Source organism: Coniosporium apollinis, assembly GCF_000281105.1.
Source record: "Coniosporium apollinis CBS 100218 chromosome Unknown supercont1.37, whole genome shotgun sequence".
Lineage (NCBI taxonomy): Eukaryota > Fungi > Ascomycota > Dothideomycetes > Coniosporium > Coniosporium apollinis.
In genome coordinates, this window is record NW_006913299.1 from 106,474 (window position 1) to 133,058 (window position 26,585).

At 55.5% G+C, this 26,585-nt stretch overlaps 10 protein-coding genes and 1 non-coding gene across 11 annotated transcripts; 5 read left to right on the plus strand and 6 right to left on the minus strand.

Annotated features, from left to right (window-relative positions):
• Positions 1-789: 789 nt before the first annotated feature.
• On the minus strand, positions 790-2,041 carry W97_07017 (uncharacterized protein; the record flags this gene model as incomplete). Its single annotated transcript, XM_007784890.1, has 3 exons — positions 790-1,045; positions 1,107-1,540; positions 1,592-2,041. The coding sequence occupies 3 exons, from the start codon at positions 2,039-2,041 to the stop codon at positions 790-792; spliced, it is 1,140 nt and encodes a 379-aa protein (XP_007783080.1).
• A 2,875-nt stretch (positions 2,042-4,916) lies between these two features.
• On the minus strand, positions 4,917-8,957 carry W97_07018 (L-aminoadipate-semialdehyde dehydrogenase; the record flags this gene model as incomplete). Its single annotated transcript, XM_007784891.1, has 4 exons — positions 4,917-5,554; positions 5,634-6,748; positions 7,082-8,130; positions 8,187-8,957. The coding sequence occupies 4 exons, from the start codon at positions 8,955-8,957 to the stop codon at positions 4,917-4,919; spliced, it is 3,573 nt and encodes a 1,190-aa protein (XP_007783081.1).
• Positions 8,958-9,476: 519 nt separating this feature from the next.
• Positions 9,477-11,330, plus strand: W97_07019 (uncharacterized protein; the record flags this gene model as incomplete). The annotated part of the gene is made up of 1 exon (XM_007784892.1): positions 9,477-11,330. The coding sequence occupies one exon, from the start codon at positions 9,477-9,479 to the stop codon at positions 11,328-11,330; it is 1,854 nt and encodes a 617-aa protein (XP_007783082.1).
• Positions 11,331-11,645: 315 nt separating this feature from the next.
• Positions 11,646-12,119, plus strand: W97_07020 (uncharacterized protein; the record flags this gene model as incomplete). Its single annotated transcript, XM_007784893.1, has 1 exon — positions 11,646-12,119. The coding sequence occupies one exon, from the start codon at positions 11,646-11,648 to the stop codon at positions 12,117-12,119; it is 474 nt and encodes a 157-aa protein (XP_007783083.1).
• Positions 12,120-12,852: 733 nt separating this feature from the next.
• Positions 12,853-14,067, minus strand: W97_07021 (uncharacterized protein; the record flags this gene model as incomplete). Its single annotated transcript, XM_007784894.1, has 3 exons — positions 12,853-13,381; positions 13,444-13,931; positions 13,993-14,067. 3 exons carry the CDS (start codon positions 14,065-14,067, stop codon positions 12,853-12,855), a joined length of 1,092 nt encoding a protein of 363 aa, XP_007783084.1.
• A 1,135-nt stretch (positions 14,068-15,202) lies between these two features.
• Positions 15,203-16,617, plus strand: W97_07022 (uncharacterized protein; the record flags this gene model as incomplete). Its single annotated transcript, XM_007784895.1, has 4 exons — positions 15,203-15,292; positions 15,530-15,812; positions 15,859-15,948; positions 16,004-16,617. The coding sequence occupies 4 exons, from the start codon at positions 15,203-15,205 to the stop codon at positions 16,615-16,617; spliced, it is 1,077 nt and encodes a 358-aa protein (XP_007783085.1).
• Positions 16,618-17,420: 803 nt separating this feature from the next.
• Positions 17,421-17,528, minus strand: W97_07023. The gene has a single exon. It is a non-coding gene; the product is annotated as a tRNA-Val (tRNA).
• Positions 17,529-18,086: 558 nt separating this feature from the next.
• W97_07024 (uncharacterized protein) lies at positions 18,087-20,513 on the minus strand (the record flags this gene model as incomplete). Its single annotated transcript, XM_007784896.1, has 1 exon — positions 18,087-20,513. One exon carries the CDS (start codon positions 20,511-20,513, stop codon positions 18,087-18,089), a length of 2,427 nt encoding a protein of 808 aa, XP_007783086.1.
• A 376-nt stretch (positions 20,514-20,889) lies between these two features.
• W97_07025 (uncharacterized protein) lies at positions 20,890-22,521 on the plus strand (the record flags this gene model as incomplete). Its single annotated transcript, XM_007784897.1, has 1 exon — positions 20,890-22,521. The coding sequence occupies one exon, from the start codon at positions 20,890-20,892 to the stop codon at positions 22,519-22,521; it is 1,632 nt and encodes a 543-aa protein (XP_007783087.1).
• Positions 22,522-23,821: 1,300 nt separating this feature from the next.
• Positions 23,822-24,169, minus strand: W97_07026 (uncharacterized protein; the record flags this gene model as incomplete). The annotated part of the gene is made up of 1 exon (XM_007784898.1): positions 23,822-24,169. One exon carries the CDS (start codon positions 24,167-24,169, stop codon positions 23,822-23,824), a length of 348 nt encoding a protein of 115 aa, XP_007783088.1.
• Positions 24,170-24,765: 596 nt separating this feature from the next.
• W97_07027 (kynureninase) lies at positions 24,766-26,468 on the plus strand (the record flags this gene model as incomplete). The annotated part of the gene is made up of 3 exons (XM_007784899.1): positions 24,766-24,925; positions 24,976-25,328; positions 25,437-26,468. The coding sequence occupies 3 exons, from the start codon at positions 24,766-24,768 to the stop codon at positions 26,466-26,468; spliced, it is 1,545 nt and encodes a 514-aa protein (XP_007783089.1).
• Between the last annotated feature and the right edge of the window lie 117 nt (positions 26,469-26,585).

The window sequence follows — 26,585 nt, forward strand, 5'->3', positions numbered from 1 at the left end:
CGGAGATATTGAGAATGCAGAAAAATTGTCCGAAAGTGAATAGAAGAACAGAATTGGGGTATGCGCAAGCAGAGAAGGCGACTGGCGAACGTCGATGAGGTTCCTGTTTGCCAGAGTTTACTTCGCAGATATCATCATCCAAGCCGCACCGCCACCAATGAGCACAGGCTGCCGAGGGAGCCAAGAAGGCTGTTGAGCCGCCATCATCTCCGCGATTGCATGGCCGATGGCTTTAGGCCCGTTTGGCGGGGGGACGGGATTCACTCAGAGCCTGCCCAGGTGTCGAAGCGAAGGCAGGCGTCCGGGTAAAGCGGATGCTGGCCTGCATCCAGCCATCGTGCTGTGCGTAGAGTAGCCTCAACCCCAAGGTCACTGTTTCGTCGATATACTTGCAGTGGGTAGCAGCATACCATTGAGTGTTGCAGCTGCGCTTGTGTGGACACAGTTGTTACACCGCTATCCATCAGCCTTGCGAGGTTCCCGGCTGATGTTCAAACATGTGCGACTCGTGCTACAAACTGCCAGACCAAGAGCCCTTCGCGCATGGCTAACTCGTAGCAGGTGCATTGCAACATGACAGCTTTTATAAACATGCGGAGAATTTGGGAGATGTGCAGTAATTCGTAGATACAGCGACTGCGCTTGAAAATGCCTATCTCGTCGCGCTGGTGCGAAAATGGTATACATAAAAGTCGTGCCACTACATTACAAGCCGCCAACTTGGAGTCGCTAAAACTCACAACATCTTCACATACACCTTCCAATTCCACATCCCACTACCGTAGCAGCCTAGTAGTTCAACAAAGCAGCACCAGCGCCGAACAAGGCAGCCGCACCGACAGCGCCGGTCTTCATCGCCACACCAAGAGCGCTGCTCGTGCTGCTAGCGGCACCGGCACCAGCTTCGCTGGGGTTGATGGTGGTGGAAGGGGCGGCCACGCCGCTAGTGAATGGTGCCTCCGACGCGCTGGTTGCGCCAGAGAAGGCCGGTGCGCCTGTGGTAGCGCTGGCATTGGGGGCCATGGACATCTGGGGGTTGAGGACGCTGCAAGGCTGAATCAGCAAAGACGTTCTGTTCACAAATGCGCGCTATTGACTGAGCTTACTTGTCAATAACGTGGACGACACCACCGGCGACCAAAACATTGGGAGTGACAACCTCAGCAGAGTTGACGAAGACTGAGCCGTTGATCAGGGTGATTGTAAGATCCTCGCCGCCCAAGGTCGTGACGGTCGTGCCGTTCGTCAAAGTGCTGCTGTAGAGCGGGGATTCACCGGCAACAACATGGTACTGGAGGATGGCAGCGAGTTCCTCGGTTGTCAAATTGGCAACAGCAGAGCCAATGTTTTGGAAGGCCGCATTGTTCGGGGCGAAGATGGTCACGTCGGACTGGCTATTCACAGCACCGACGAGGTCCGTGTTGTTCAGGGCACCCACGAGCGAAGTCAGCCCGGCAGCAAGAGCTGTCTCCGAAACGTTCGCGGGAACAGTGAGGAGGCCGTCGATGACGTGGATAACACCACCAGTGAAGTTTAGATCCTAGAGTACTGGTGAGTAAATGGTGCAATTGTGGATGGCTTGGCGACTTACAGCCTGAACAACGGAGACGTTCTGGAGAAGTCCAGAGTAGAATGTAACATTGCCTCCAATGTTGATTGCCTCCACGACTTGTCCTCCGGTAACGTTGGTGAACGTCTGGTTGGTCAGCAGCGTCGGCACAAACGCGCTAGTGTTTGTGATGGCAGACGAGAGGTAGGTGCCGTTGAGAACATGATACTGCAGAACAGCTCGGAGGGCATCGGTATTCTGTGTAATATTGGGATTGGACTCCAACAAAGCTGCTACCGCCTCATTCGACGGGGCCAGGAAGGTGATGTTCTGAGCGCTGTCGAGCGTCTGCGCTAGTTCAGGAAACAAGCCAAAGAAGGTGGTGAGGTTAGAAGTGGCATTGTTCGATGCGATGGTGCCGGTCAGATTCATCATCTGCTGGGCAGAGACAGCGCCTACGAGGGCAGCGAGCGTGAGGTTCTTGAGCTGCATGGTGGGCAACGGTTGCTGATTATGGTGATAGATGAGATGGTTGAAGGAAGATGCTGGAGGAGCTCGACACGAGAGGGGAAGTACTTAAGTGACGGGGCAAGCAACAAACAAGGGGATCGGGCCATCCTTCCAGCGATGCCCAGCCCAGGATTGAATCCAACCAGCAACGTGCCACGGCAGCAAGGCCGAGCCCTTCCAAGGCTTGCTGTGCCGGCGTGCCATGCTTGTGAGGTTGTTCGGACGAAGCGCCAAATTCTCCTCAGCTAGCAGAGCTCTCATCAGCGAATAGGCGCCTGAGGCGGCCGGAGGCTAGGACTGAAGCTCTTCGGGGCTCGAACGCGGAGAGGTCAATCGATGTCGAGCATATTTGCTCTAGGACATCTGAAGTTAGGCTGAAGAAGCACAGCCTTCGACTACGGGATGCCCCAGAGCTGGATCCTTGATGATCCGCGATTTAGCTCAATGCGGGGATCTTGGCTTACGTTATGGACTCTGAACGTCCAATGGAGAGCACCTGCTGGAATTGTGCTTGCGCGTCAGGACCACTTGGCTGGCGTTTCATCCGACACAAGGCCGACTTGCGTCGCAGAGCGTTTTGAGAACTTGTTACAGGTTGGCACGTGGTTGGTTCGAGGAGATGAGGATTTGAAGTTCAGATCGAGAGAGCCCGGGGCGGATTAACATCAATGCGCCGCCAGAGCGCAAAAACGCTTGCCGCTTAACACTGGTGATTTGCGTGACTAGAACAGCAACCTCAACTTTGCCCAGCCCCTGAACGATGATGCAAGTGGTGCGTGGTGCGGCCTGGGCCGACAGCCGCGAAAGCCGAACAATTGGTGTTGTGCGTGGTCTTGACATCAACCTTGGAAGACCACAGCTTCTACTTTTCTCACCTTGTCTCAATCGGAGTGCCGCCCCAGCCAGGAGTCTCAGCATCCCCAGATTGATCTTCCTGGCCAGCAAGCTTTGCTACTCGATGTGGAAAGCTATCAGCGGATGCTTGGAGCACCGACAATGCTAAGATATCCTCACCATGGTGTTCATGCTGCTTAGTAGCTCAGCTGATGGCCTCAATTGGGTTTACGTTCTACTTCGGTTCCTGACAGTGAGGTATGTTTAGACGCAGTTGACGGGGTCTCGCGTTAGTCAAGGAATTCGTAATATGGATCGTGAGCAAGCCTAGATACTCTTGTAGCCATAAATCCGGTGCAGGTTTTTTAGCTCAATTTCATCATCTCAGCGGAAGCCGAAAACAGCAATCTCATCTATGCTAAGAGGGTTTAGAAAACTCAGGGTTAATTTTAGCCAGAGTCTACGTTGCAGAGAGTAACCCATCTGTCAGTCCTATAAGCCATCGCAGAGGTAGTTCCTTCAAGTGTTGCCATCTGCTATGATCCATAAATAAGACTAATTCCACTCCCAACTATCCTATCCAAACCCTTTCAACCAAAGTAACTTCGGCTCAATCCCGTATGTGACTGGGGTGGCGAAGATGCATGTGCAGGTTTTTCGCGTATATTCGAAGTTAGCGCTTTATTCTTTCCTGTTCCCCTGCTGTCAGGGGCAAGCGAGGCCTTCCTCTCTCGAAGTCCAGTGTTTCGCACGAAGAACAAGGACTCAGCAGCCAGCTGGTCCTCAACTCACAGAATTTTGCCGTCTCCAGGACTAGGCGGCGCTCATGCAGAGAGCTGACCGAACCTTTCACCTTGTTGTCTTGCTGTCAGACCTAGCCTTTCGAGATGGACAACTTCCCCTCAGCTATTCCATGCCTTTTGGGCTGGTGCTACGCGCCTTGAACCCCACGCGCGAGAATAGTCTCATGCCACCACCTGACTCTGTATGGACGGTATTTCCGTCTAGGGTCTGAGATGCATCTTCCTTCTTATCCGTGTAGAAGGAGATGTGTGCAACGCCACTTTGTACTGCGATCCATTTTAGTTCCAGCCTACGGCCAACCTCCTGAACGTTCTATACCTGTTGGCATGCAGCTCGCTATTCCCTCAATGCGCCGGACAACATGGCCCATATCGCCTACACGTTATCCGGACGGTGACACAACAGCAACGGTCTGCGGATTCTCCCGCTCGTTCTGGCTAGCGCACTCTAGGTATATCGGGTCCCGTCCATGGAACCGTCTCCCCGTCTCTACCCTGTAAGGGAGTCCACCGGGCCTTCGAGAGCGACGGAGACGCCCTTCAGTTGTTTTGACGTTTATCCTTCTTAGGCACTGGAGAACGTGGTATCCGTACCCATCCGTCGTTGCCTACAAGCAAAAGCTCAGCTTCGTTCTTCAAGACCCCAGTCTGTCCTTCTAGCGATAGTTCGGTCCGGGCTATTCTCGGGTTTCTCATTTATACTTGTGTGTGTTAACAGTGTCAATGAGAAGGATATCCGCCGCGACCACTGGGCCCGGCATGCCGAACTCTGACCGACGTAGATCAAGCCGGTCCAGTTCCAACAATCGTACGGCGCTGGTACTCTACTATCTTATCGCTTGTGGTGTAAAACGCACGTCACATTCGATTGAGCTGCGGGAAACGATACCATATTGCAGTCATGTGTTTCTGAGTTTGCAAGAGCAGTGATGTCGACTCGCGTGAATCGTACGTGAAAGGCATAAGCGGGAACACAATACGAAAAACCGGCTAGCAGACTGTCCAAGCTATTAGAAACCGACAAGCATGTAACTGCATGGATGCAAAACGGCGGCGTCCTCATTTCCCGCTCAAATCTGTTATGGTATCATCTGAGTAGCACAATGCAAACCAGGGTGTGTGAAGAAGTAGTCTATAGCAAGGCGGTTTAGATGCACACTTCAGCCTTCCCGTCTCGAAAGAAGCCCCTGTCTGCTCTATTGAATACCGCATTTCCCCTCTCACGCACTCCCCTTCCCCCTCCCGCCCACCTTCCTCATCGCCTCCCTCTGCTCTCCACTCAACTCCACCCGCGGTAACTCCTTTCCTTCCTTCTCTTCCGGCTTCCCCATGAACCCCACAGCCACAAGCCACGCTAAGTACCGCCCGACAATCTCCTCCGTAACACCCGCCCCACCACTCACATCCTCGCCCGTAGCATCCTTATCCGCCCTCAGCGCCGCCGCCGCATTCGCATCATCCAGCGCACGAGCCCGACAATTGACATCCATATCCGTGGTCGCCATCTCGTACAGCGGCATAAGGGCCCACTCCTCGCCGCCCTCGTCCGCGGCGTGCTCGACGTAAGCTTCTGCCTTGGAGCGCCACTCGGCGTACGGCACGCTGGGGACGGAGTAGCCGTAGGTGGGGAGGGCGGCGGTATAGGCGTTGAAGGTTATGCGAGGGTGGTTGATTACGTGGCATACAGGTAATGCAGACGTGGAGGAAGGGGCTGAGGGATGAAGGGTTGAGGCGACGACGACGCGGGCGACGTGTGTCACGGGGACCATGTTTAGGGTGTTGGGGCCGAGATCCGGACGAGCGTGGAGTTGGTGGCAGGCTTTGAGGACGCGGACGAGGAAGTCGTCTGTTATTGTTGCTGGAAAGATGTGTTAGCCGTTTGTCCTGTTGACCGCCTCAAGAGGCCGAAAGTAGAGGGAGAGAAGTATGTAACTTACTACCAGACCGCGGGTCGCCTGTCACATACCCCGGTCTTATAATCGCGCCCTTCAGCCCCCTCTTCCCAGCTTCTCTCAAAATGAACTCGCTCGCCCACTTGCTCTGCCCATACCCAGTACCAAGACCCTTACGGCTCCCTTCCAGGTCGTCAGACTCCGGTATCCCCCTCCCACCATCCGCTTCAATACCATCAGACAGCTGCACATAGTGCTCAGTATCCAGTACAGCGGTCGAGCTAACAAACCCAATCCGCTTCGGCTTGCCTGTAGCGCAGAGATTGACCGCGGCAACCGTGCTCAGCACGTTCGCCGCACGCAGGAACGAGTACGGACGGACCCAGTGCACAACGGCGCCGTTGTGGATCACGATGTCGACTTCGTTGGTCAAGCGGTCCCAGACGTCCGGCTTGAGACCTAGACGCGGCGACGCGAGATCCCCGGTCACGCACTCGACGCGTGAGCGCCATGAGGGGTCCCAGATGCCGTACGCTTTGCACGTGTCTTCGATGCGTGCTAAGCCTGCGTTGGGATCTGTGGCCCGGACGTGCGCGATTACTTTTACGGTCGACGGGCGGGAGAGGAGGTCCGCAAGGATGTACGCCCCTAGGAAGCCAGTCGCGCCAGTCAAGAACACTGTCTGCTTATCTGACCCGTCCACGTTCGCAGCGGTGAAACTCTTCGGTAGTTGGTTAGCCAACTCCTGCGCATCAGCGGAGTAATCCTCGTCCTGCCCCACGGCTGGTTCAACATTCCCAGCAACATCCATACGCAACCCCAGGGGATCAGTTGCCCGGTCTATCTCGGCCGCGAAACCGCGCAGTGTCGGGCTTTGAAAGACTGCCGTCATTGGGAGGTTAGTCGTGCGCCACTGCTTGCGGACCTTGAGAAGCATGGTCTGCGCGATGATACTGTGGCCGCCAATGTCAAAGAAGGAGTCGTCAGGGCTGATGGCGTCTGCGGACACGCGTTCCAGGAGACTGCCCCAGATGCTGGCGAGAGTCTTCTCGGTCTCGGAAAGCGTGGCTGTGACGTGTGAGAGTCGTCTGGCCGCGGCTGCTGAGAGCTCGGACGGCTCAGGGAAGGGGAGTGCTGGGCGGTCGATTTTCCCGTTGGGACTGAAGGAGGTTAGAGGGCAGACGTAGAAGGAGCAACAAATCGAAGGATAGAAGCCGAACCATCACTCGACAAGGACGAACTAAACACAAACGTTTGGAAATCTGTACCAAGAAGTAAAAGCTGATAGCATGTGCTCAAGAGTGATCTACGCAGATGTATGCCCTTAAGATAACGCAGAAGTTATAAGATGTGCATTGAACGCAAAACACTGTGGACGAAGGATGTTCTCTTGAGTTTCCACTAGTATCCCCTTGAGAAGTTGGGTACCTGTGTTTTCGCCTGTAGAAGACGTGGACTGTGAAATGGGGTTGAACAGAAGTAGAAGTACTTACTTCAGAGGAAACCTGTAGAGGGGAACCAGTACGGACGGAACAGCATATGCCGGGAGCTTGCCCTTGAGATGCTGACGGACGTCTTCTCTGAGCGAGCGAAATCTCTTCAAGCGCGCAACCATGCTATCCTCATCGGAGCTTATGCTCAGGCTGTTCCTCCTCTCCCTCTCTTTCACCCATTGTTGCCAGCGCTTCATCTCAGGCACAATGTAGGAGACGAGCGTCGGCTCTTCGTCTTTGTCCCGTCGTACGAGCGTGACGTTTTCTCTGACAAGCGGATGTTGCGACAGATGCGTGTCAATCTCGCCGAGTTCTATCCTGAAGCCCCTGATCTTGACTTGGTTGTCGGCCCTACCAGTACACTCCACGTTGCCATCTGGACGGTATCTGCCCAGGTCACCGCTGCGATACAGCCTGTCCCGTGGGCCTTTGTAGAACTCGCGCCAGGGTTCCGGCTTTTCCCGAGCCTTGACCCGCTGCTCATCCTGCTCTACCCACTGGTTGTTCTCGACAAACCAGTTCGGGACGAACTTCTCCTTGGTCACTTCGTCGAGGGCAAGATACCCTTCCGCAAGGCCTCCGGCTCGGACGTAGATCTCGCCACTTTCACCTACATCGCAGAGCCTATCCCGGTTTGTCCTGTCGACTACCAGAAGCTGCACGTCCTTCATGCCTCTGCCAGCCGGGATCACGTCTCCCAGACTGTCAAGGTAGTCAGGCTCCTGGGCTTGGCTAGGTATAGCGAAATAGCTAACGGCGCGCTGGGTCTCAGTAGTACCGTACATGTTAATGATGCGGCAGTTTGGAGCAAGTTCTTGCATTCGGCGGCAGTCCCGTTTGATGAGAATGTCTCCCACGAAGAAGGCGTTCTTCAAAGCAGGAAACTGGCAGCTGGCTCCGCCAACCAGAATTTGGCCCATTGCCGGAGTCAAATGGGTTACGGTGGCTCCGTTCGCGCAAAACCACTCGGCGAGCTTTTCGTGTTGAATGTCCTCTCTAGAAGGCACTAGGAGATGCGCACCTAGAAACAGTGGAGTAAAGATATCTCTCTGCGTCGAATCAGTGAGTGTACAATTCCGCCGAAAGAAGGTGTGAGATGACTAACCTGGATAGGATCGTGCGCTATGCCAGAGCACATGGTGAACCTGTCGTTCTCTGAGAGTCCAAATGTCTCCGCCATCCATGGGAAGTAGTAGGCCAATGAGAAGTGCCTTCCCTTGACACCTTTTGGTCGGCCTTCGGAGCCAGAGGTAAACGAAAGCGTCGGCGTGGAATCTGGGCCTACAACAACGCCCGGAAGGTCGGCCTTAAAGGTGACCTGAGCATCCAAGACATCTTTACCGCCATCAATTGAACCTCCTGTAAGAGTACCGTCGTCGTGCAGCTTCAGCGCAGGTACTTCGGTCCGCAGCTGCAGGTTATCCGTGATATAAGATCTCACTTTCTCCGAGATCTGTCCCGCCTCTTCCGTTGCTTTCGCGATGTTAATCAGCGCCCTCGGCTTGGAGACATCGAGATAGATGATCTGCCTGTCCGCTGGATACTGCGGATCTAGCACGCTGAAGGTAGCGCCGGCTTTCAGAATGCCCATGACCGCCACAACAAGATCTACGCCCCGGTGAGCGTATGTCATCACCACGTCTCCGCGCTCAATTCCATTCTGAAATAGATGGAATGCGAGCTGATTCGAGGCCTGATCAATCTGCCTATACGAGAATTCTCGTCTTGGACTAGTGCTGCTGGCTGTCTCCACAACACACAAGCGCTCTGGATGCTTGAGCGCGTTCGCATGAAAGATCTCGTGGATAGCTCCTCTGTAGTCAGACCAGTGGAGGTCGGCGGTCGGGTCTGGTCTGACGTCCTTGATGCCGTTCATTATGAATTTACTCCCTTTTAACAGACTGCCCTATGCTCTTAATCCAAGTGCCAGTACGATACACAGATATTCAGCAGACGAAGGTATTTCGTGACTGGCATTGAGAATTTTCCAGATGACTGTGTGCGGTTTGTGTGGCTGTTTGTCTGTTCCGCCAAAAAAGGATTTCAGGGTCCAAACCAGAGTCTCCATCGCATCGCCAACTGCACGACACCAGATCCCATCTTGCTGAAGCTTGGCTTGCACATCCACATTCAATCGACTAAAGAATCGCCTGAGAAACACAGATTCCTACAGGGCATCTGTTCTCCGCGCTCGTTTCCAAACGATAGCTTCCTTTGGCCATCCGCTGCGCCTTCCGACATATTGCTTCGCCAGGGGCCCAGAAGGGAGGCCGGAAGAAGGGCCAACAGCGAGAACGAGAGCTTCACCCGCCGTATACGTGCTGCCGCACTCAGCAGATATCCGATGACGCCCTGAGTCGTCCCATGTAGTCTCGGCACTCGGGTAGTCGCCGCAATGCCCGTTCAGCACATCATCTTTGGCCGTCCAGTCAGCCTGCGCATGCCTCCTCGACGGATACAGGCTGTCCTCTTTCTAGTCTTCCTCTGCGCCTCCGGCATATTGCTCTTTGGAGCGCCCACCTCCGTCGACGTACCGTCGGTCCAACAGATTTCCGATGCTGTCAAGAATCCAAAGCTACCGAGTGTACCCAAGCTCCCCAACCCATTCCGACCCAGCGCTCACGAGCCACCGCCTGTACAAGCGAACAGCACCGATGGGAAGGCGAAGTGGTACAGCGACTGGACATGGAGGAACCCGTTCTCTAGCTCGATAACCCTCGACGAGAACCGCGCCGTGTTGCCACCCCTAATGAAGCGCACTCCGGTGTATACCTTCTACGAGCTGGACACAAAGAAGGACAAGGCTGTGCTCAAAGCGGAGAACCAACTGCTCTTGACGTGGAGGCGTGCATGGTGGGCGAAAGGATTCAAGCCGGTGGTCCTCGGCCGGCCAGAAGCAGAGCACAACCCGCTCTACCGCCTCCTCCAGACCAAGAAGCTCAAGCCGGCGCTAGAAAGGGACGTCACTCGCTGGTTAGCCTGGGGCAGTATGGGCTCAGGCATCCTTTCGAATTATCTCGCTGTTCCAATGGCCGCCTACGAAGATCCACTGCTGTCCTACCTCCGCCGCGGCGACTTCCCCAAACTCACCCGGTTTGAAGGCCTCAATAGCGGTCTCTTCTACGGCCCACAGAACGCCATCAGCGATGTAATCAAAGTTGCTCTCGACAACCCCGATCTTGAGAAAGAGCTCTCCCTGACCTCCGCCGTACCGGCTGACGCGCTCGCTGTCGACAATCAAGGCGCCAGCATTGCATATTACGAACCTACCGTCATCAACACGAAATACAAGGCCGTCGCCGACGCCCTAGGCTCCCCTCTCTCCGCCGCAGGCCTCACCGCCCTCCAACAACTCATAAACGCGCACCTTCAAACGACCTGGCAAAACACATTCAGCGCCGGCATCTCGATCGTCAAACCCGGCAAACACATGAGCGAGCTCATCGCGCCCGCAATCGACATCGCGCGCAACCTAACCGCCTGCGCCGCCTCGCCCATCCCCTTCTCCTGCCCGCCCAACTTACCAAAATGCCACCCCTGCAACCCCTCGCACCACCTCCTGATCTCGACCCTCCCAGTCTTCAGGAACAGCACCAAGGAGCTCTTCTCCATTGGCACCGTCCCACATCCCTACACCTTCGCCTCGCTGCACCACCAGAAGGACGTCCTCGATCCGCGCTACATCCGCCGCGACCTCAAAGACCGCGACCCCTGGCTCGCGTTCACGACCAAGGAGCTCCTCGGCACAGCCGTCAGCGCCGCCACGCGCGTCGTCCGCTTCAAGGACGCCGTGGCCGCAGAGTACGGGCAAGCGCATAGCCTATGGCTCACCGCCGAGCGCGAGTCCCACGAGGATCTGGACTGGATCTTTGGGTTCGAGCTTCCGCGGGATCACGTCCGGGACGGGAAGAGCGAGACGCCCGTCCCCGGGCCGGAGAGGCGGCCGAGAGTCAAGGAGGAGAACGAGGATGCGGCGAAGCCGACAGAGGCGGAGTTGGAGGTTGAGCGACGCTTATTGCAGAAAGCGCGGAGTGCAATCAACTCGAAGGTTAAGCAGCAGATTGTCGTGAAGGAGGCCGTTGAGGCGTGGAATCTGGCGGATACGGAGGCGTGGCGGTTTGCGAGGGCGTGGAGTGCGCGGAGAAGGGTTGAGAGGAGGAAGTGGGAGGAGGAGGAGAAGGAATTCGCGGGTGCGGAGGGTGGGAGAGGGGGCGGGAGGTGGGGAAGGTGGTTCGAGAGGGGGAGGTAGGGAGCCAAAGGATCGTATGATCGGTTGTAAGAGCCGGGTTGCGCGAAGTGTACAAAAAAATTGGGGTTAGGGGGGAGTAATCTGTGCAGGAAGCACATGGGTACGGCGTTCTAGAGCAGGGCATCACGCTTATGGGTAGGTTTGGGTATACTCGTCTTTATAGTCGCAATAGTTCTACAAGTACAACGATCTAGTTCAGGGCAATTCACCTACTCCTGGTGGTCTGTGCGTTGAACTTGTATCTGCGAAATATTGATTGACCACGAAACAAATTCCGCTATAGCCCCTCCTACTCCGCCGTACCTCACCGCCAGCATGCCCAGCATACCTCTCTACCCTCCGCGCGCAGCCGCCTCCACCCTCTCCAACCCCCTCCCCAAGCTTCTCCAAACACCAAGCGGCCTCGCAATTCTCGAGATCCAAGGCACGATCCACACTCCTCCTGGTTCCTCAGAGGACTCCGCCGATGCAAAGCCCTCACACACCTCTGTCGGCACGCTCGTCTTCCCCGACTACTCCCCCTCCGACCCGCCGGACGACACCAAGTGGATGAAGCGCGTGTACCTCTATGTCGGGAGGCATCAGCGCATGACGGGGGAGGTAAGGAAGTTGGCCAGGCCGGTGGGGGTGGTGAGGAGAAGGGGGCTTGGAGCGGACGGGGAGGAGGGAGACAGGGATGGGGAAGACAAGGGGAAAGGAAATGGAAAGGAGGAGGAGCTGGAGATTGTGGAGGTTGTGAGACATAAGGTCGTGTTTTCGTCGAGGCCGGAGCCTGTGGGTGGGGAGTGAGGGGGTGGGGTGGCTCTGCTGGATATGGAATCTTTACTGGAAGAGTCCATGCACATACGGTGTGTTCTCTCGAAGGGCTGTAAAGGGCCAATGGTTGCTACGAGGGAGCCACAGCTGGACCTGAGCGAAGTGCGGTGTTTGTGGGCTTGTGGCCGTACATGGTAGCATGCAAAGATGTCGAGACGACATGTAAGAGGATAACACCACCTATCTCGGAAGGGACATCAAGCTGACCAGCCCTCCAGCCCATGTCTCCAAAAGACCGCCTGCGGCCTTACCTACACGATCTGTATGGCCTGAGCTGTTCGCTATAAGGGTTACTTCTGGATCGTCGGCTTTCATGCGAATTCGGCTACTAGGTCAGGTTACTGCCCTAAGATACTGGAAGAACGATGAGAAGTCACCACGCTGGCGGCTGTGTTGTAAGACGTCTTCCTATGCTACAAGCTTAGATGGTTGCCACACCTTAGACGTTATGTTCTCCCAAGGCAAGTCGGGAATCCTGTGGATACGTATGTCACGCCCGCCTGTTATAAGAGGAAACTTTCAGACGATTATCAAGAATTTGTCGACTACCGTCACCATGAAGACCTTCTCTCATTTGTCACCTCGAAGTATGTTTCATAGGGTATTCTATAAACAAGGCTACACTGGCCATACCACATCCCACATACATCCACATCCCACATACATCATCCCATCTCATCTCATCACGGCCTCCTACAGCCCTCTTCTATGACCGCTTACCGAACTGCTTGTCATAGTTCACCAGCGTGAACCGATAACGCACATTATCGTTATTGTGCACCCGCTCCACCGCCTCCTTACACCCCTCCTCACTAATGTCAATCTCCTGCACCCAACTCTTAATCTCCTGCTTACTCGCCAGCTCAAACATGGCCAGCATCTCCGGGCGATTTCCAATATGGCTCGCGCCCATGTAGCAGCCGTTGGGCGCAAATACCTGCGCGTTTATCGACGGCAGGTTGTTGTCCGGGAAGCCGACCATGTGGAAGGTGCCGTTGACCTTGAGCGTGCTGAAGTAGTCCGCCAGGTTGAACTTGTCGGTTGCGTCAGCCGTGTTGACGATGAAGTCGAGGGTGAAGGCCAGGGGCTTGTGCCAGTCCTTTTCTTTGGTGTTGACGAAGTGCTTCGCGCCTAGCTTCAAAGCGTCGTCTTTCTTGCTGGGCGAGTGCGAGATCGCGTAGACTTCGGCGCCCAGGGCGGCGGCCCAAAGGACGGCGAAGTGGCCGAGACCGCCGCTAGAGAGGAGTTAGCAAGATGTCAAAGTACATGACTACGAAGGCGATGGGGCTGAACTCACATCCCGACGATGCCGACCTTCTTGCCTGGACCACATCCTAGACGCACGAGAGGGCTATACACCGTCAAGCCCGCGCACAACATCGGCGCCGCAAGCGGCGTCGGGATATTGTCCGGGATCTTGAACGTAAAGTACTCATGCGCGCGGATATGACTCGCGTAGCCACCCTGGGCGATTGTGCCGTCCTCATACGGTGCGCCATACGTGTCGACCGAGTTCGGGCAGTAGTTCTCCTGGTCCGCCTTGCAGTTGTCGCAGGTCAGGTCGGCCTTGATCTGGGCGCCTACACCGACGCGGTCGCCGACTTTGATGGTCGTGACATCTTTACCGACCTTGACGGCCTTGCCGACGACCTCGTGGCCGACGCAGAGTGGCAGCGGGATGTCTTCGCTCCAGCCGCCGGTGATGGTGTGGACGTCGGAGGCGCAGACTCCGCAGGCGTCAATGGCGATGTCGATGTCGCGGTCTTCGAAGGGCTTGAGCTTGAACTGGGCGCAGCAGATTGTCAGTGTGATTTTCTTTGGAGAAGTGCGCGTTGACGAAGATTACCTCTTGCTTGGTGAACTTGCTCCACTCCTTGATGCTATTGATCATGAAGCCCTCGGCGGTCTCTGGGTAACCCATTTTGATTGATGCTTTTCTTAGGAGTCAATTGAGTGTCTCGAGCGAGGGAATGGATCGAAATGGAGGAATAAATTGAAAGGGAATAACGTAGCAGGGGAGAAGGCGCAGCGTAAAGGAAGGGCCTGCGTTTTAAACTTCGGGAATTACATCACGTAGCGGGTGCCAAATGACCCGTCAGTGACGTGTTGAACGTATTGATGCGAGGGCAACGGCCTGAGGGGCACTTTTTTCCTATGGCGGGGCATTTGCAGAGTGACATCCGTGACATCGTCCAGCCGCTGTCAGGCCAATCAAACACCGCGTCTAGAACGACTTATCAACGCCTAACGTTATTCCTCCATGAGATCCGGATGCATATCAACGGCCCAGGCTGATGCATTTCGCATTGTGGCGCTGGCACGTAGTTTCTCCATAAACGTAATTCGGCGAAACGTCTCCGAAGCCCTCGCAAGAGGTGGACGACCGTCGTTTTGGCATCAGGGCATTCCGCCAGCGGCACATCTCATCCCGCACGGGAGAACCAGAGCGTGGTCGCCGCGGGATGCCGTCCTGCATCTCGAAACACCAACATCCACCAATGAAAACACATCCAGTTGAAGCATTGCGACGCGTCAGCATAGTCAAGATCTCCTCAGGTATCTTATCTATGTCTTCACACTCGCTCTGGCAACATCGAGGCATACTCAACATGCATTTTGGGCGCGCAATGGCACCTTGAAGCCTCCGGCCGAGGACTATCCAGCTGTAGCAGCTCTCGTTCGCCTTCCAGGACCGTACGGTCTAATGCTGCAATCATCCAACCTCAAAGCACAACCTGTAACAGCGTTCAGAAGTCACCATCGGGTAGCAGTTTGAAACGCTCAAAGCTGTCCCGACGAAACTGCCCCGCGATCGTGACTGCGGGGTTCTGAGCACCCACGGCTGTGCTTAATCAGGAAACCCGATGGTCGACCCCCTCCAAAACAGCTGCAGCTCGAATGCGGAGTATGGGTGATACTCGTGCTGCCAGCGGAGCTCCTTAAAGATGGGATGAGTCCTCCGGGCAGAATGCTGTTTGCTTCTGTCCTCTCTCGTTCCAATTCTTTCGTACTTTGTAAATAAAATTTCTTCATTTGCTCCCATTTCCCTTGATACCATGTCTATGAAAGCGGTCAGATTCCACGGTGAGCGCGATTTGCGCTATGAGGATATACCAGAACCCCAAGTTGGCAAAGGCCAAGTAAAGGTAAGCATTGTTATTAGGCCGAAGTGGCTTAACTCTGCATACATTGCACGTATACTCAAGTCCAGAGCTGTTGAGAAATACATCAAGAAGAGTGGGCTGGGGGTTCCATGATGCTAGCCCCCGGTGTGTACTGCAGCACATCTTCAACGTTTCAGTTTGTGCGCCGTCTTCATCGTCTACGAATTGTTCGAAATATGTATGATATGGTCTCACCCACTGACAAGACTCACCACACAGCTCAAACCCGCCTGGTGCGGCATCTGCGGCACGGATCTCCACGAATATCTGGGCGGTCCCAATCTCTGCCCAACAACACCCCACCCGATAACCGGCGACTCCGTACCTCTGACCTTCGGGCACGAGTTCAGTGGTACGGTCGAAGAAGTCGGCGAAGGCGTATCAGACTATAAGCCTGGCGACCGCGTCTGCGTGCAGCCGATCATCTACGATGGCACCTGCGGCGCGTGCCAGGAGGGGCTGATCAACTGCTGTTACAGCAATGGCTTCATCGGCTTGAGCGGTTAGCATCCCGGAGCACGACTGGATAAAGCCTTACTAACGGACAGCAGGATGGGGTGGTGGTCTCGCTGAGCACATCGTTGTGCCGGAGACCGCGCTCTACCACCTCCCCGACAACGTCTCCTTGGAGATAGGCGGTACGTTCTACACTCCATCGCAGCGGAGCGCCACCTTCCGCTAACAGTCCACCAGCCCTCATTGAGCCCCTAGCCGTCGGCTGGCACGCGGTGAACGTCTCGCCCTTCAAGCCCGGCGACGCAGTTCTCATCCTCGGCGGCGGCCCCATCGGCCTCTCCGTCATCCAGGCTCTTGTCTCGCGCGGCGCGGACAAGATCATTGTCTCCGAAGTCTCTCGCCAGCGACAGGAGTTCGCCAAGCAGTTCGGCGCGCACCATGTGCTCAACCCGCTCAAAGACGACATCGTCGCGGAGTGCAGGCGGCTATGCGAGAATCAGGGCGTCCACGTCGTTTACGATGCCGCGGGAGTGCAGGCGGGTTTGGATCAGGCGGTCCATGCCGTCAGGGCGAGAGGCACGATCGTGAATATCGCGGTCTGGGAGAAGCCGTGCAGCATCCACCCGAATGACCTGGTGTTCAAGGAGCGCAGGTATATGGGGATCGCGACGTACGTGAAGGGAGATTTCCAGGACGTGCTGGATGCGATCAGCGAGGGGAGGATGAAGCCGGAGGCGATGATTACGAAGAAGATTAAACTGGATGAGGTGGTGGAGGAGGGGTTTAAGACGCTCATCAAGGACAAGGACAATCAAGTCAAGATACTTGTGGAGATTGCTGGAGGTTCGTGACGGGTCGGTTGTGCTATCTGGAATGGTTAAGGGGTACATAGGTGTATTCTTACTGCGCGTTGTTCTTGCTACTGCGGATTGCTACACTGGATGCTTGGCTGGATATCAAGATGATCTGTTTGCTCCGTTTAGCCCCTTACCATGAGCATGGCGGCCAGACCCTTACCCTCTCATATGCAGCAGACTTTACCGCAGAGTAGATAAATCTTCTATGCGGTCCCGAGCGTCAAAGGTTCCGAGCACCGTCAATATTTCCAAGGGGTATCACATTTCATCCTCCCGTGTTTGCACCACATCGCTGAACTCGATGACTGCATGCTGAGTGAAGCATCTGTCGTGAACACTATCACCCTGACTCGCCAGTATGTCTTGCCGTGTAGACTTTGCCATCCACTTGTACATTCGTAACAGCTCAAGATTGCAGTGTCTACCGAAGCAGACGTACGGGTTCATGTCGTCAAGTGGCTACCGATCTAGAAGTGACGCCTGCGCTCCTCGTGATGACAGTGGGCAGCATTATGGTTTTGTTTTTGCTCTCGCCTGTAGACACCAATCGTTGATTGACATGTCACACCAGGAACCCTACGCTGGAAGCGTGAAAGAACGACCGGATCATGAAGGTGTTGCGGGGCCTGGAACTCGCTCTGAAGTGTCAAACCCGTCCAGCACTGACCAAAAGGGGTCAAAAGGGTCAGGAAAAGTCACAGAAAATCCAGGAAAAGTCGGGAAACGACGGGGAAAGGCTCAAAAGAGTCAAAAGAGGTCACAGAAGCTTCAAAACAATGCCGAAACAGGCAAAAAGCTGATTCAGCCGAGGTTTGAACTCGGGACCTTCTGTGTCCGACATGTCACGTGACGAATCACGTGTTAAGATGTTAGACAGATGTGATAACCAACTACACCACCGAACCGCTTGATGATGAGGAAACCAGCTGGATGCTTAAATATCCTCTAAATTTTTGATGGTGGTACCATTGCCTGTTACGACGAGCATCGCTAGAGGAATCCCGACTATCGACCTGGCGGACCATAAGAGACTCACACACGTGGCCAGGGATCTTGACTGTCTCAGGATGACATCCCGGCATTTACCATGGAGCATTATGTGAATAGACCACTTCAAGCGTGATGACGCGAGGTTCATCTCCATACACACTCTTCAGCCTACATCATATACGGTCTAGCCGGTGAGCGCAGCACGGCTACTAATTAAGAACGGTATAGTGATGTCAATCGCAAGATACAAATAGTGTTCACTTGTTTCGATGTCTCAGATTTGGCTCTTCGCTCAGCACTACAGTATTCTCTTTCGCATGTGGATGTGTGCTGGCGCAACTACGAAGCGCTTGTGCTCCTCTAGGCCTTGCCCTTCTTGTACAAGCTCCTAAGGAAGTGGTAAAACAGAACGAACGGTGAGCTGGCAACGCAGTAGGGGCCAAAAAGCCAGGCACCACCAACATCCCACAGTCTCACAAAGCAAGATCCTCCACCCGCAGCAACCCGCTACCCATACCCGCCGCGGCCCATCCACCGCAGTGAAGATTCGGATTCCAACACACCTGCGTGACCGCCGTTTCCTCTTCGAAGATGGTCGAGTACACCGAGCCGTTGGCGACGTTGTGGGACTGGTTGTCCGATTGGATGAGGCCGGGCTGCTCAATCTTGAAGCCGTCCGTGATACGGACAAGCGGATTCTCGAGGGCGGATTTGGGGACTTGAGCATTCGCAAGAGAGCTGACGGGTTGAGCGAGTTGGGCGGATTGGAAGACTGTAACATTATGAGAGTCTTCGGGTGGATGGTGACGGTCTAGTACAGGTACTGGTGTTGGCTGTGGCGATTGATCAACTTCCATCACGTCTTCTGAAGCCTGATCGCCGTTTTGCTGCGGAGTTGTTGTGGCATCACGTGGTGCTGTCTGCGAGTCTGCACGCTCGTCTGCTTTAATGCCCCTCCTCCACTCGTGCCCAAACCACTTCTGCTGGAAGACCGTAACCTTGTTATCAATAGCCCGGCGAAACGGGTTCGTCGCAGTCACAGTGCCGTCCGCGCAGGCCACTAGGGCGAATGGATGAACAGGACTTGTAGCAATAGAAAGTGCCTGCGCTGAGAACCTAGCAACGGCTACATTAGTGTAGAAGCGTCTGAGCAATACGCACTGGACTTTGTAGAGCTCATCGGCTACTAGCACGCTCTGAGAGACTTCGTGCCATGCAATGGGCAGGCTACCAACGCGGTTGCGCTGGCTGTAAACGTAGTCAAGGTTCGGCGCACGCAAGTCAGTAAGCCGGAGGTAGCCGTCCATGCTGCTGGTAGCGAGAAAGTATGGACGAGATGGATGAGCGGAGACAAGCGAGAGGATGTAGGCTTGGTGAAAGCATTGGTAGAGCGAAGGACGAGGAATCAAGGATGTGCTCGGGGGATGAGTGGTAAGCGTCTTTGAAATGTCGAAAAGGGCTACGAAACCATTGGCGCAACCAGCGGTGATAGACTTTGTAGAAAGCCACGTCAAGCATGTAAAGACTGTACCCGGAGCACGGACTTCAAAAGCTGCAGCGCTGATGTGTATGTGCTGTGTCGAGTCTGTTGCCGAGTTTGGACACCTGACATCCAAGACTCTGATCTTGCCATCCCCCCAGATACCGGCCAGGAGTCCTAGACGTACACCTGTCTCACTAGTAGCTTCGTGTGGGATGTCCTTGTAAGGCAACGGACACCACTTAAATTGCTTTGGATCGCCCCAGTCGGTGCAAATGACAAGCCGAAGTCTTGGGTGCCTCTCTGCACTGAGTGAGACATCTCCCTCTGATGTCGATCCGGTACCAAATGCCCAGATCTGTATTGATCCTGGCGTTGGCGCCGAAGGTGTAAATGCTGGGGCATCTGAGCCTGTGGAACTTGTCGATGGAAAACCTCCACTCGCTTGCCCGGAGGTTGGTAGCGTAGACACAGCAAGGTATTGAGTTGTACCGGCCTGGTTCGGGACCCAGTCCAGACAATGTATTCGAGTCCCGACGTTGACGATCCAACCGTCTCTTCCTTCCTTGGGCCTTATTCGTGGTCGACCATGGTTGCTTTGCGGCCATGCATCTGTGAGGTGCATACTCGACCCTGTCTCTAAAGTAAAACAGCCTTGATTTGCGAACGGACCCATAAGAAAACTCTGTGAATCAGACCTGAACTTTGGAAGGTAGGGAATTGCATCTCCTGCGCTGAGAACTTGTGTACTCTGCCGACTATCAAAGGCTGCCTTGCCGCCTTCGTCACGATACCACGTCCAACCTTCTGTTGCCTGAAGCTCTCGAGTTTCGTCGTCATAGTAAAGACTGTGCGACATTCCACCGATGCCAGCATTGTCCTCAGTTCTTGAAGGGAGCGTCGCTTGAGCACCCCACTTGATCCTAGCTTTAATGGCCGGCATAATGTCTTCTGGTGCTGGGCCGAAGGTATTTGCGGCACGGATCTCTTTGGCGGCGTGGTGATGCCCTTCAGGTAGGCCGCGAATATGAAAGTTACTTGCCGGATCCTCACTTGGCTTGGTTCTGTGCGGCTGACCGGGTATAAGGAGCCTTTTCTGACCTCTAGGGATCGACACCCTAGGTTCACCAAACTCAACACCAGATTCATCCTCATCGAGCTCAGAACCGTACTCTCCAGCGTCATCCGCAGCAGATGCATCAGCTCCAGAACCTTCATCCATTGAGAGGTCCTCATCAGCTGTGCCTGCTCCCTCTTCGACATTCTCGCCATATTCTTGGTCGTTGCTGAGATCCTCCGGCGGCTCGGCCAGAAGTTCGTCCTCAGAGGAGTTTAGCAAGTTGATGTCCAAGCCTGCAAAGGCATCTACAGTGTATTTCTTCCGCGGACGCTGACGTCCTGACTTCCGGATCCCAGACATGGCTGCTTTGTCAGTTAGTCAATGGTTGAATCTTCCCGTCGACACCTTATTAAGCAGTGTCCGAGCAGCATGCACACAGCGCGAACGTGACTAGTTCGTCATGAACAGAGCTTCACAGCTCTTGTTTCCGAGCGTCCATCTCACGTCGCTAAGCTGAGTGGGTGGTCGTGAGGTTGGTCGTTGGAGGTCGGCGAATTAAAACGCCGACGACCCTGAGTGACGCGTGGACTGAGGGACAGGCAGGCACGGCAGGGCAACCTGTCGTTGATGTCGAACCCGAAACGGCATCAGCGCATTAACCACGGATACACAACCTAACTCTTCGACCTCCTGCAACAACAACTCGCATACGCCTGCATCGCCTCCGCCAGCGCATATGGCCTCCCTCCCCCCCCAGTCCTCGGCGCGGCGGAGATCCTCCCCCCGCGAAAGCTCCTCCCCGGAAGCCTCCAGGGCGCCGCCACGCAGCAGCAGCCGAGCGCGATCCACCACATCCGAGGACTCGCAAACGGTCCTGCTCAACAGCTATACCGCACACGAACTTGCCTCATCGATACAATCTCAGCAGGAGGGTTCAGGTTCTCGGCAAATCCCGGGCTCATCGCAGAAAACGGACGCCGAAGAGCCCCGCAAATGCTGGATATGCATGAACGACGAGACAGAAGACACGCCCGGATCCTCAGAATGGCGAAGCCCATGCAAATGCGCGCTGGTCGCACATGAATCATGCCTCTTGGACTGGGTCGCCGACCTAGAGTCCCCCACATCACGGCGGCGGACGGGCGGGTCGGGCAGGATAGAGTGTCCGCAGTGCAAGTCCGAGATCGTGCTCGCGAGACCGCGCAGCTACGTTATAGACGCCGTAAGAGCTGTCGAAAGAATCGGCGGTGTCCTGATGATTCCAGGAGCCTGCTTCGTCGGCGCATATACCATCTACCAAGGCTGCCTGGTCCACGGCGTAAGCACCGTCTACGCCATATTTGGGCTAGAGGACGGAAGCCGAATATTAGGGCCCTTGTATGCGCCCTTGCGAGCACGCGACACGCAATCTGTCGTACTCGCAACACTAAGGAATTCTATGCGCAACCTTCGCTTGGACGTCGGGCTATCCCTCATCCCAATAACACTCGTAGCGGCTAGAACTACGTTAGCGGACAGCATCCTCCCCATTCTGCCTATGCTCTTCTTCGCCACCTCGCCGCAGTCCGATGAAATCCTAAAGATCGGCCACTGGCCGCCGAGCGCGGCTCTCTCGATCGCCATGCTCCCTTACCTGCGTGCGGCATACAACACATACTATGAGCACGTCTGGGCACCGAAAGAACGGAAGTGGCTGAAGTCCATCCAACCGCGCGCCGGCGATGCGCAAGCCGGAACAGGCGAAGGCGATCAGGATGACGATGTCGAGGGGCAGCTTGTACCTGACGACGGGGATGGTGTAGTCGAGCTCAACATCGACCTGAACATCATCGAAGAGTTTGTGGAGCATGAAGATGCTGGGGACGACGATCAAGAACAGCAACAGCAGCCAAATGAGCAGGAGCAAGGCGGCGAACAGCAGGTGCCAGGAATCGACCGCGGTCCCGCTCCACCACTGCACCAGCCGCCTCTTGACGTCGCTGAAGCGGAAGCTGCTCCTCAGAATCATCCTCCGGTGCCTCCTCCACCCCGCCAATGGCGCCGCGAAGAGAATGTTCTGATATCCACGACTAGGATAGCAGACACGGTGCTTGGCGCACTCATCTTCCCTTCGGTAGCCGCAGCCGTCGGCGAGCTGCTTCGGGTATCGTTACCGCTTTCCTGGATACGGCCCCAAGCAGGGGGTAGACCAACCGGTATGCTGCAGACGAGGTGGGGCCGAAGCCTTATCGGTGGGTGCCTGTTTGTCGCTGTCAAAGACGCAGTCATGCTGTACGTGAGGTGGAAGATGGCGCAGAATCACCGGAAGAGGCGGGTGCTGGACTATGACAAGGCAAAGGGGAAGGTCGTTAGGCCAAGGGGGTCTTGATCCGCTCTATGCGTGGGGTTTGGTAGGTGGTTTAGCGAGTTACGGCCTGGCAGCCAGGCGTTATTTGTAGCGACTTCATCGTGGTTATTGGCATTGCGCGGCGTTTAGGGCATGGTGTCGCTAGTCAGGGAGGCGCACAGGGATTCAGAGGCCAGCTTGGGTTTGGTGGTATCTCAGCTCTTACAGTTACTCTGCATTAGCATACAACAAACCATGCTGGCATCTCTTCCCGAGACCTTATGAACTTCCCTTCTCAATGAAACTTGTATCTTGTAGCATACGCTTCTCCTAAACCGGTTGCCGTAAAGCGCATACACAGCGATGAGCGTCGTGTCCCTCGAAAAGTACTTTCTAAAAGCCATAGAGCCTACCGGGGTGGAACTGGTGGACGTGATGAGGTCACAGGTATGCCGAGGTCGACTCCCAAAACGGCAGTCGAACGTCCACCGTAGAACGATGCAGGTTGCGCAGCAGCGCAGCATATGCGCAGTCGGTCAGACGCTGGAAACCGTGCCCAGCGCTATAGACAGCCTTCTGCGCGAATGCCACGGGCGCTCTGATAGATTCGCGGTGGGCCTTCGTAGACACGGAGGCTAACCAAACGGCCTGGCATGACAATGGATAAGCTCCAGTGCGTTGGTCCTTCTCGGCCTGTGCCAATGTGCCAGCGTCCTCTTGATCTGGCATGTGAATTTCCTCTCAACCTGCACCATTCTCCGGGCGGTCGCCGTGGCCTTTGCGAAAGGGTTGGAATCATCGGGTTTGCCGTCGCTACCGTCAAAAATCCAGGCAGCGGTAGAAAAGTACTTTTGCAAACGCGACGTTCTACGATAAAGTCTTGTTGCCGCGTTGGGAAATAAGTAGGAGGGTCTCCCTGTGTTCAGCTTCCGATAGTCCAGTCCTTACTCGCTCGTTCTAAATTGACTATGCATCTCCTGGTCGGCAATTGCAATTTTCTCAACCTTCCTCGTTATGCTGGGGCCTGTCGTGACCTCTATGATTTCGGTGATTGTTGACGCTGCCGCGCCTGTCGCTACTGCCCAAAGCTCGGGGCGAGGAAAAGTACTTGTTGCAAAATGCGACGTTCTACGACGATATCGTATTACCGCATTAGGACACCGGGAACTCAAAAGGGTCACAGCTGCGAAAATATCATACACTACCATGATACCGACGCTTAACCAGCCAACGCCCTTCCAATGCTTACATTGCGCAGATGCAGACACCCCATCCCCCTTCCCTCATCCTATCTTAACCGCACGTCTTCCACCTCTTCTCTTTCCCCAATCCTTGACTTGAATCACGCCTTGATATCAAAACTCGTCCCACACCCACAACTACTGGTCGCAAGCGGATTATCCACAATCTTGAATTGGCTCCCAATCAGCTCCATTGTATAGTCGACCTTGCTCCCCTTCAGCAGTTCTAAACTCGGCTCGTCCAGTACGACCTTGGCCTCCGTCCCATCGTCCGCCTCAAACAGCGTATCCTCCTCCCGCGAGACCTTGTCCGTCGACGTAAGGGACATCAGATACTGGAAGCCGTGGCAGCCGCCCGATTCCACGGAGATCCGCAAGCATGTCTTGGGCTTGTTATCTTTGCGCGTTATCTCGGAGAGGCGGCGGGACGCGCGCGGGGTAATGGTCATGGTCATCTCATTCCCATCTTCGTCTTTTCGGGGATTGAGGATGCACTTCTGCGCCCGGGGTGTGCTTGAGAAGGGCCGAGTTTGGCACAACTGCTGCGTGAAAGGCTGACTAGGTCGTGTGGCTATCGAACACGGTGTAGGTGCGCGTGCTGATGCCGCCGAGGCGGGGAGAATGCAAGGACGCGCGGTGGTGGCGGGCTGGGTGGTCGTGGAGATGCGGCGGAGGGTCTGTTGGAGCTGGCGGCGCAGAGGCTGTGGAGCCTTGGAGGTGAATGGTGCGGCTCGCAGACAGGCTGAGTAGACTGCAGAGGAGGATGCCATGCTGGAATGAGATGTCAGGCGGTGGATAAGAACAAGGCAGGTGGTAAACGGTGAGCAGAAGAATGGCGTCAGATTTGAGATGCGGGATCGGCGCGTCGGAGTTAGCGGCGGTTAGATGCGGGGACCGGGGGGCACGGTGGAGCTTGTACTCAGGTACTGCGGGCTACCTACCATGGATACATAAACCGTCTATCCCTACTTCTACAGTAATCGTTATTGATCTTCACAATAATACTACCACCATCATATTAGGGTACAGAGTGCATAAATTCAAAATGAGTCCCAGCAAGTCACTACCTTTCAAGGAGGATGCCGGCGCATTTACCCTAGATTACGCACAGTCTCTGGACGCCGAAGACCCACTACGACATCTCCGGGATGAATTCCACATCCCCACAAAGGCTGATTTAAAGCGCAAGAAGCTTGAGCCGGATGGTTAGCTTTCGCCCACAGACTCGTAAAGCTCCCAGCTAACAGCCTCTCAGATGAGGACGAAAATCCGGAAGCATTAGAGCCATGTACCTACCTCTGCGGCAACTCGCTCGGCCTGCAGCCCAAGCGGACGTTCGATTATATCTACAAATACCTCAGCACCTGGGCGACCAAAGGCGTATATGGGCACTTCAAGGAGCTGGAGGACTCGATGTCTCCGCCATGGGTACACATGGACGACGCAGTAAAGGAGCAGACAGCGAAGATAGTCGGCGCGCTGCCAAGCGAAGTTGCTGTTATGGAGACCTTGACGGTGAACCTGCACCTTCTGATGGCGAGCTTCTACCGGCCGACGAAGGAGCGGTACAAGATTATAATTGAGAGCAAGGCTTTCCCTAGTGATCATGTACGTAGCCCTCCAATTTCAAGCTCCACCACCGAAGCCTCCACCTCGCCACCGCACGTATACGTAACTGAAAGGAAGAACCAACACACGACTAACCAACACCCACAGTATGCCGCCCTCTCCCAACTCGCCCACCACGGCCACCCCCCGTCAGGCCTCATCTGCATCACTCCCCCTCCCCCCACCTCAACCCCCCTCCTCACAACCGCCCACATCCTTTCCACCATAGAAGCTCACGCCTCCACCACCGCCCTGATCCTCCTCCCCGGCATCCAATTCTACACCGGCCAGCTCCTCGACATCGCCACAATCACGGCCTTCGCGCACAAGCACTCCATCACAATCGGGTGGGATCTGGCACACGCGGCCGGAAACGTGCCCCTCCAGCTGCACGACTGGGACGTCGACTTCGCCGCGTGGTGCAACTATAAGTACATGAACTCCGGGCCCGGGACAATCGGGGGGTTGTTTGTGCATGAGCGGCACGGGCGAGTCGACGCGCCCTCGGAAGACAGGCAAGGCGGAAACGAAGAAGGTGAAGCGGGCAGCTACACGCCCCGTCTCTCCGGCTGGTGGGGCTCGGACAAAGCATCCCGCTTCCGCATGGAGAACCGCTTCGTGCCCATGCCCGGCGCGGCGGGGTGGCAGGTCAGCAACCCGTCTGCGATCGACATGACGTCCGTCCTAGCTTCGCTGTCCGTGTTCGGTATGGCGGATATGCAGGCGTTGAGGGGCAAGAGTCTGAAGCTGACGGGCTATCTGGAGCGTTTGCTGCTCGAGATGCCGTGGGAGGGGGAGAAGGAGGCCGGCGCCAGGCCGTATACGATCATCACGCCTAGCAACGAGGCGGAGAGGGGCGCGCAGCTGAGCGTGAGGCTGGAGGAGGGGCTGTTGGAGCGGGTTATGGAGGTGCTGGAGGACGAGGGCGTGGTTGTGGATGAGAGGAAGCCGAATGTCGTTAGGGTGGCGCCGGCGCCGCTGTATAACAGTTTCGAGGATGTGTGGAGGTTTGTGCGGGTATTTCAGGGCGCGTGCCGCGACGCGCAGGAACGGAAGATGAGCAATGGGGAGAATGAAGGTGGCAGGAGTCTGATGGTAGATGGTGGAAAGGATAGGGGAGGGTGGGAAGAAATCAAGTGATAGTGTGCTCTCACAACAGAGCAGTAAAAACAGTACATGGATCATCACAGCAGAGGTTGAGCGGCATATGTCTTCTCAAATGCTTCGTTGTCAGAAGGCGCTCGGTGCAAAGAGCCC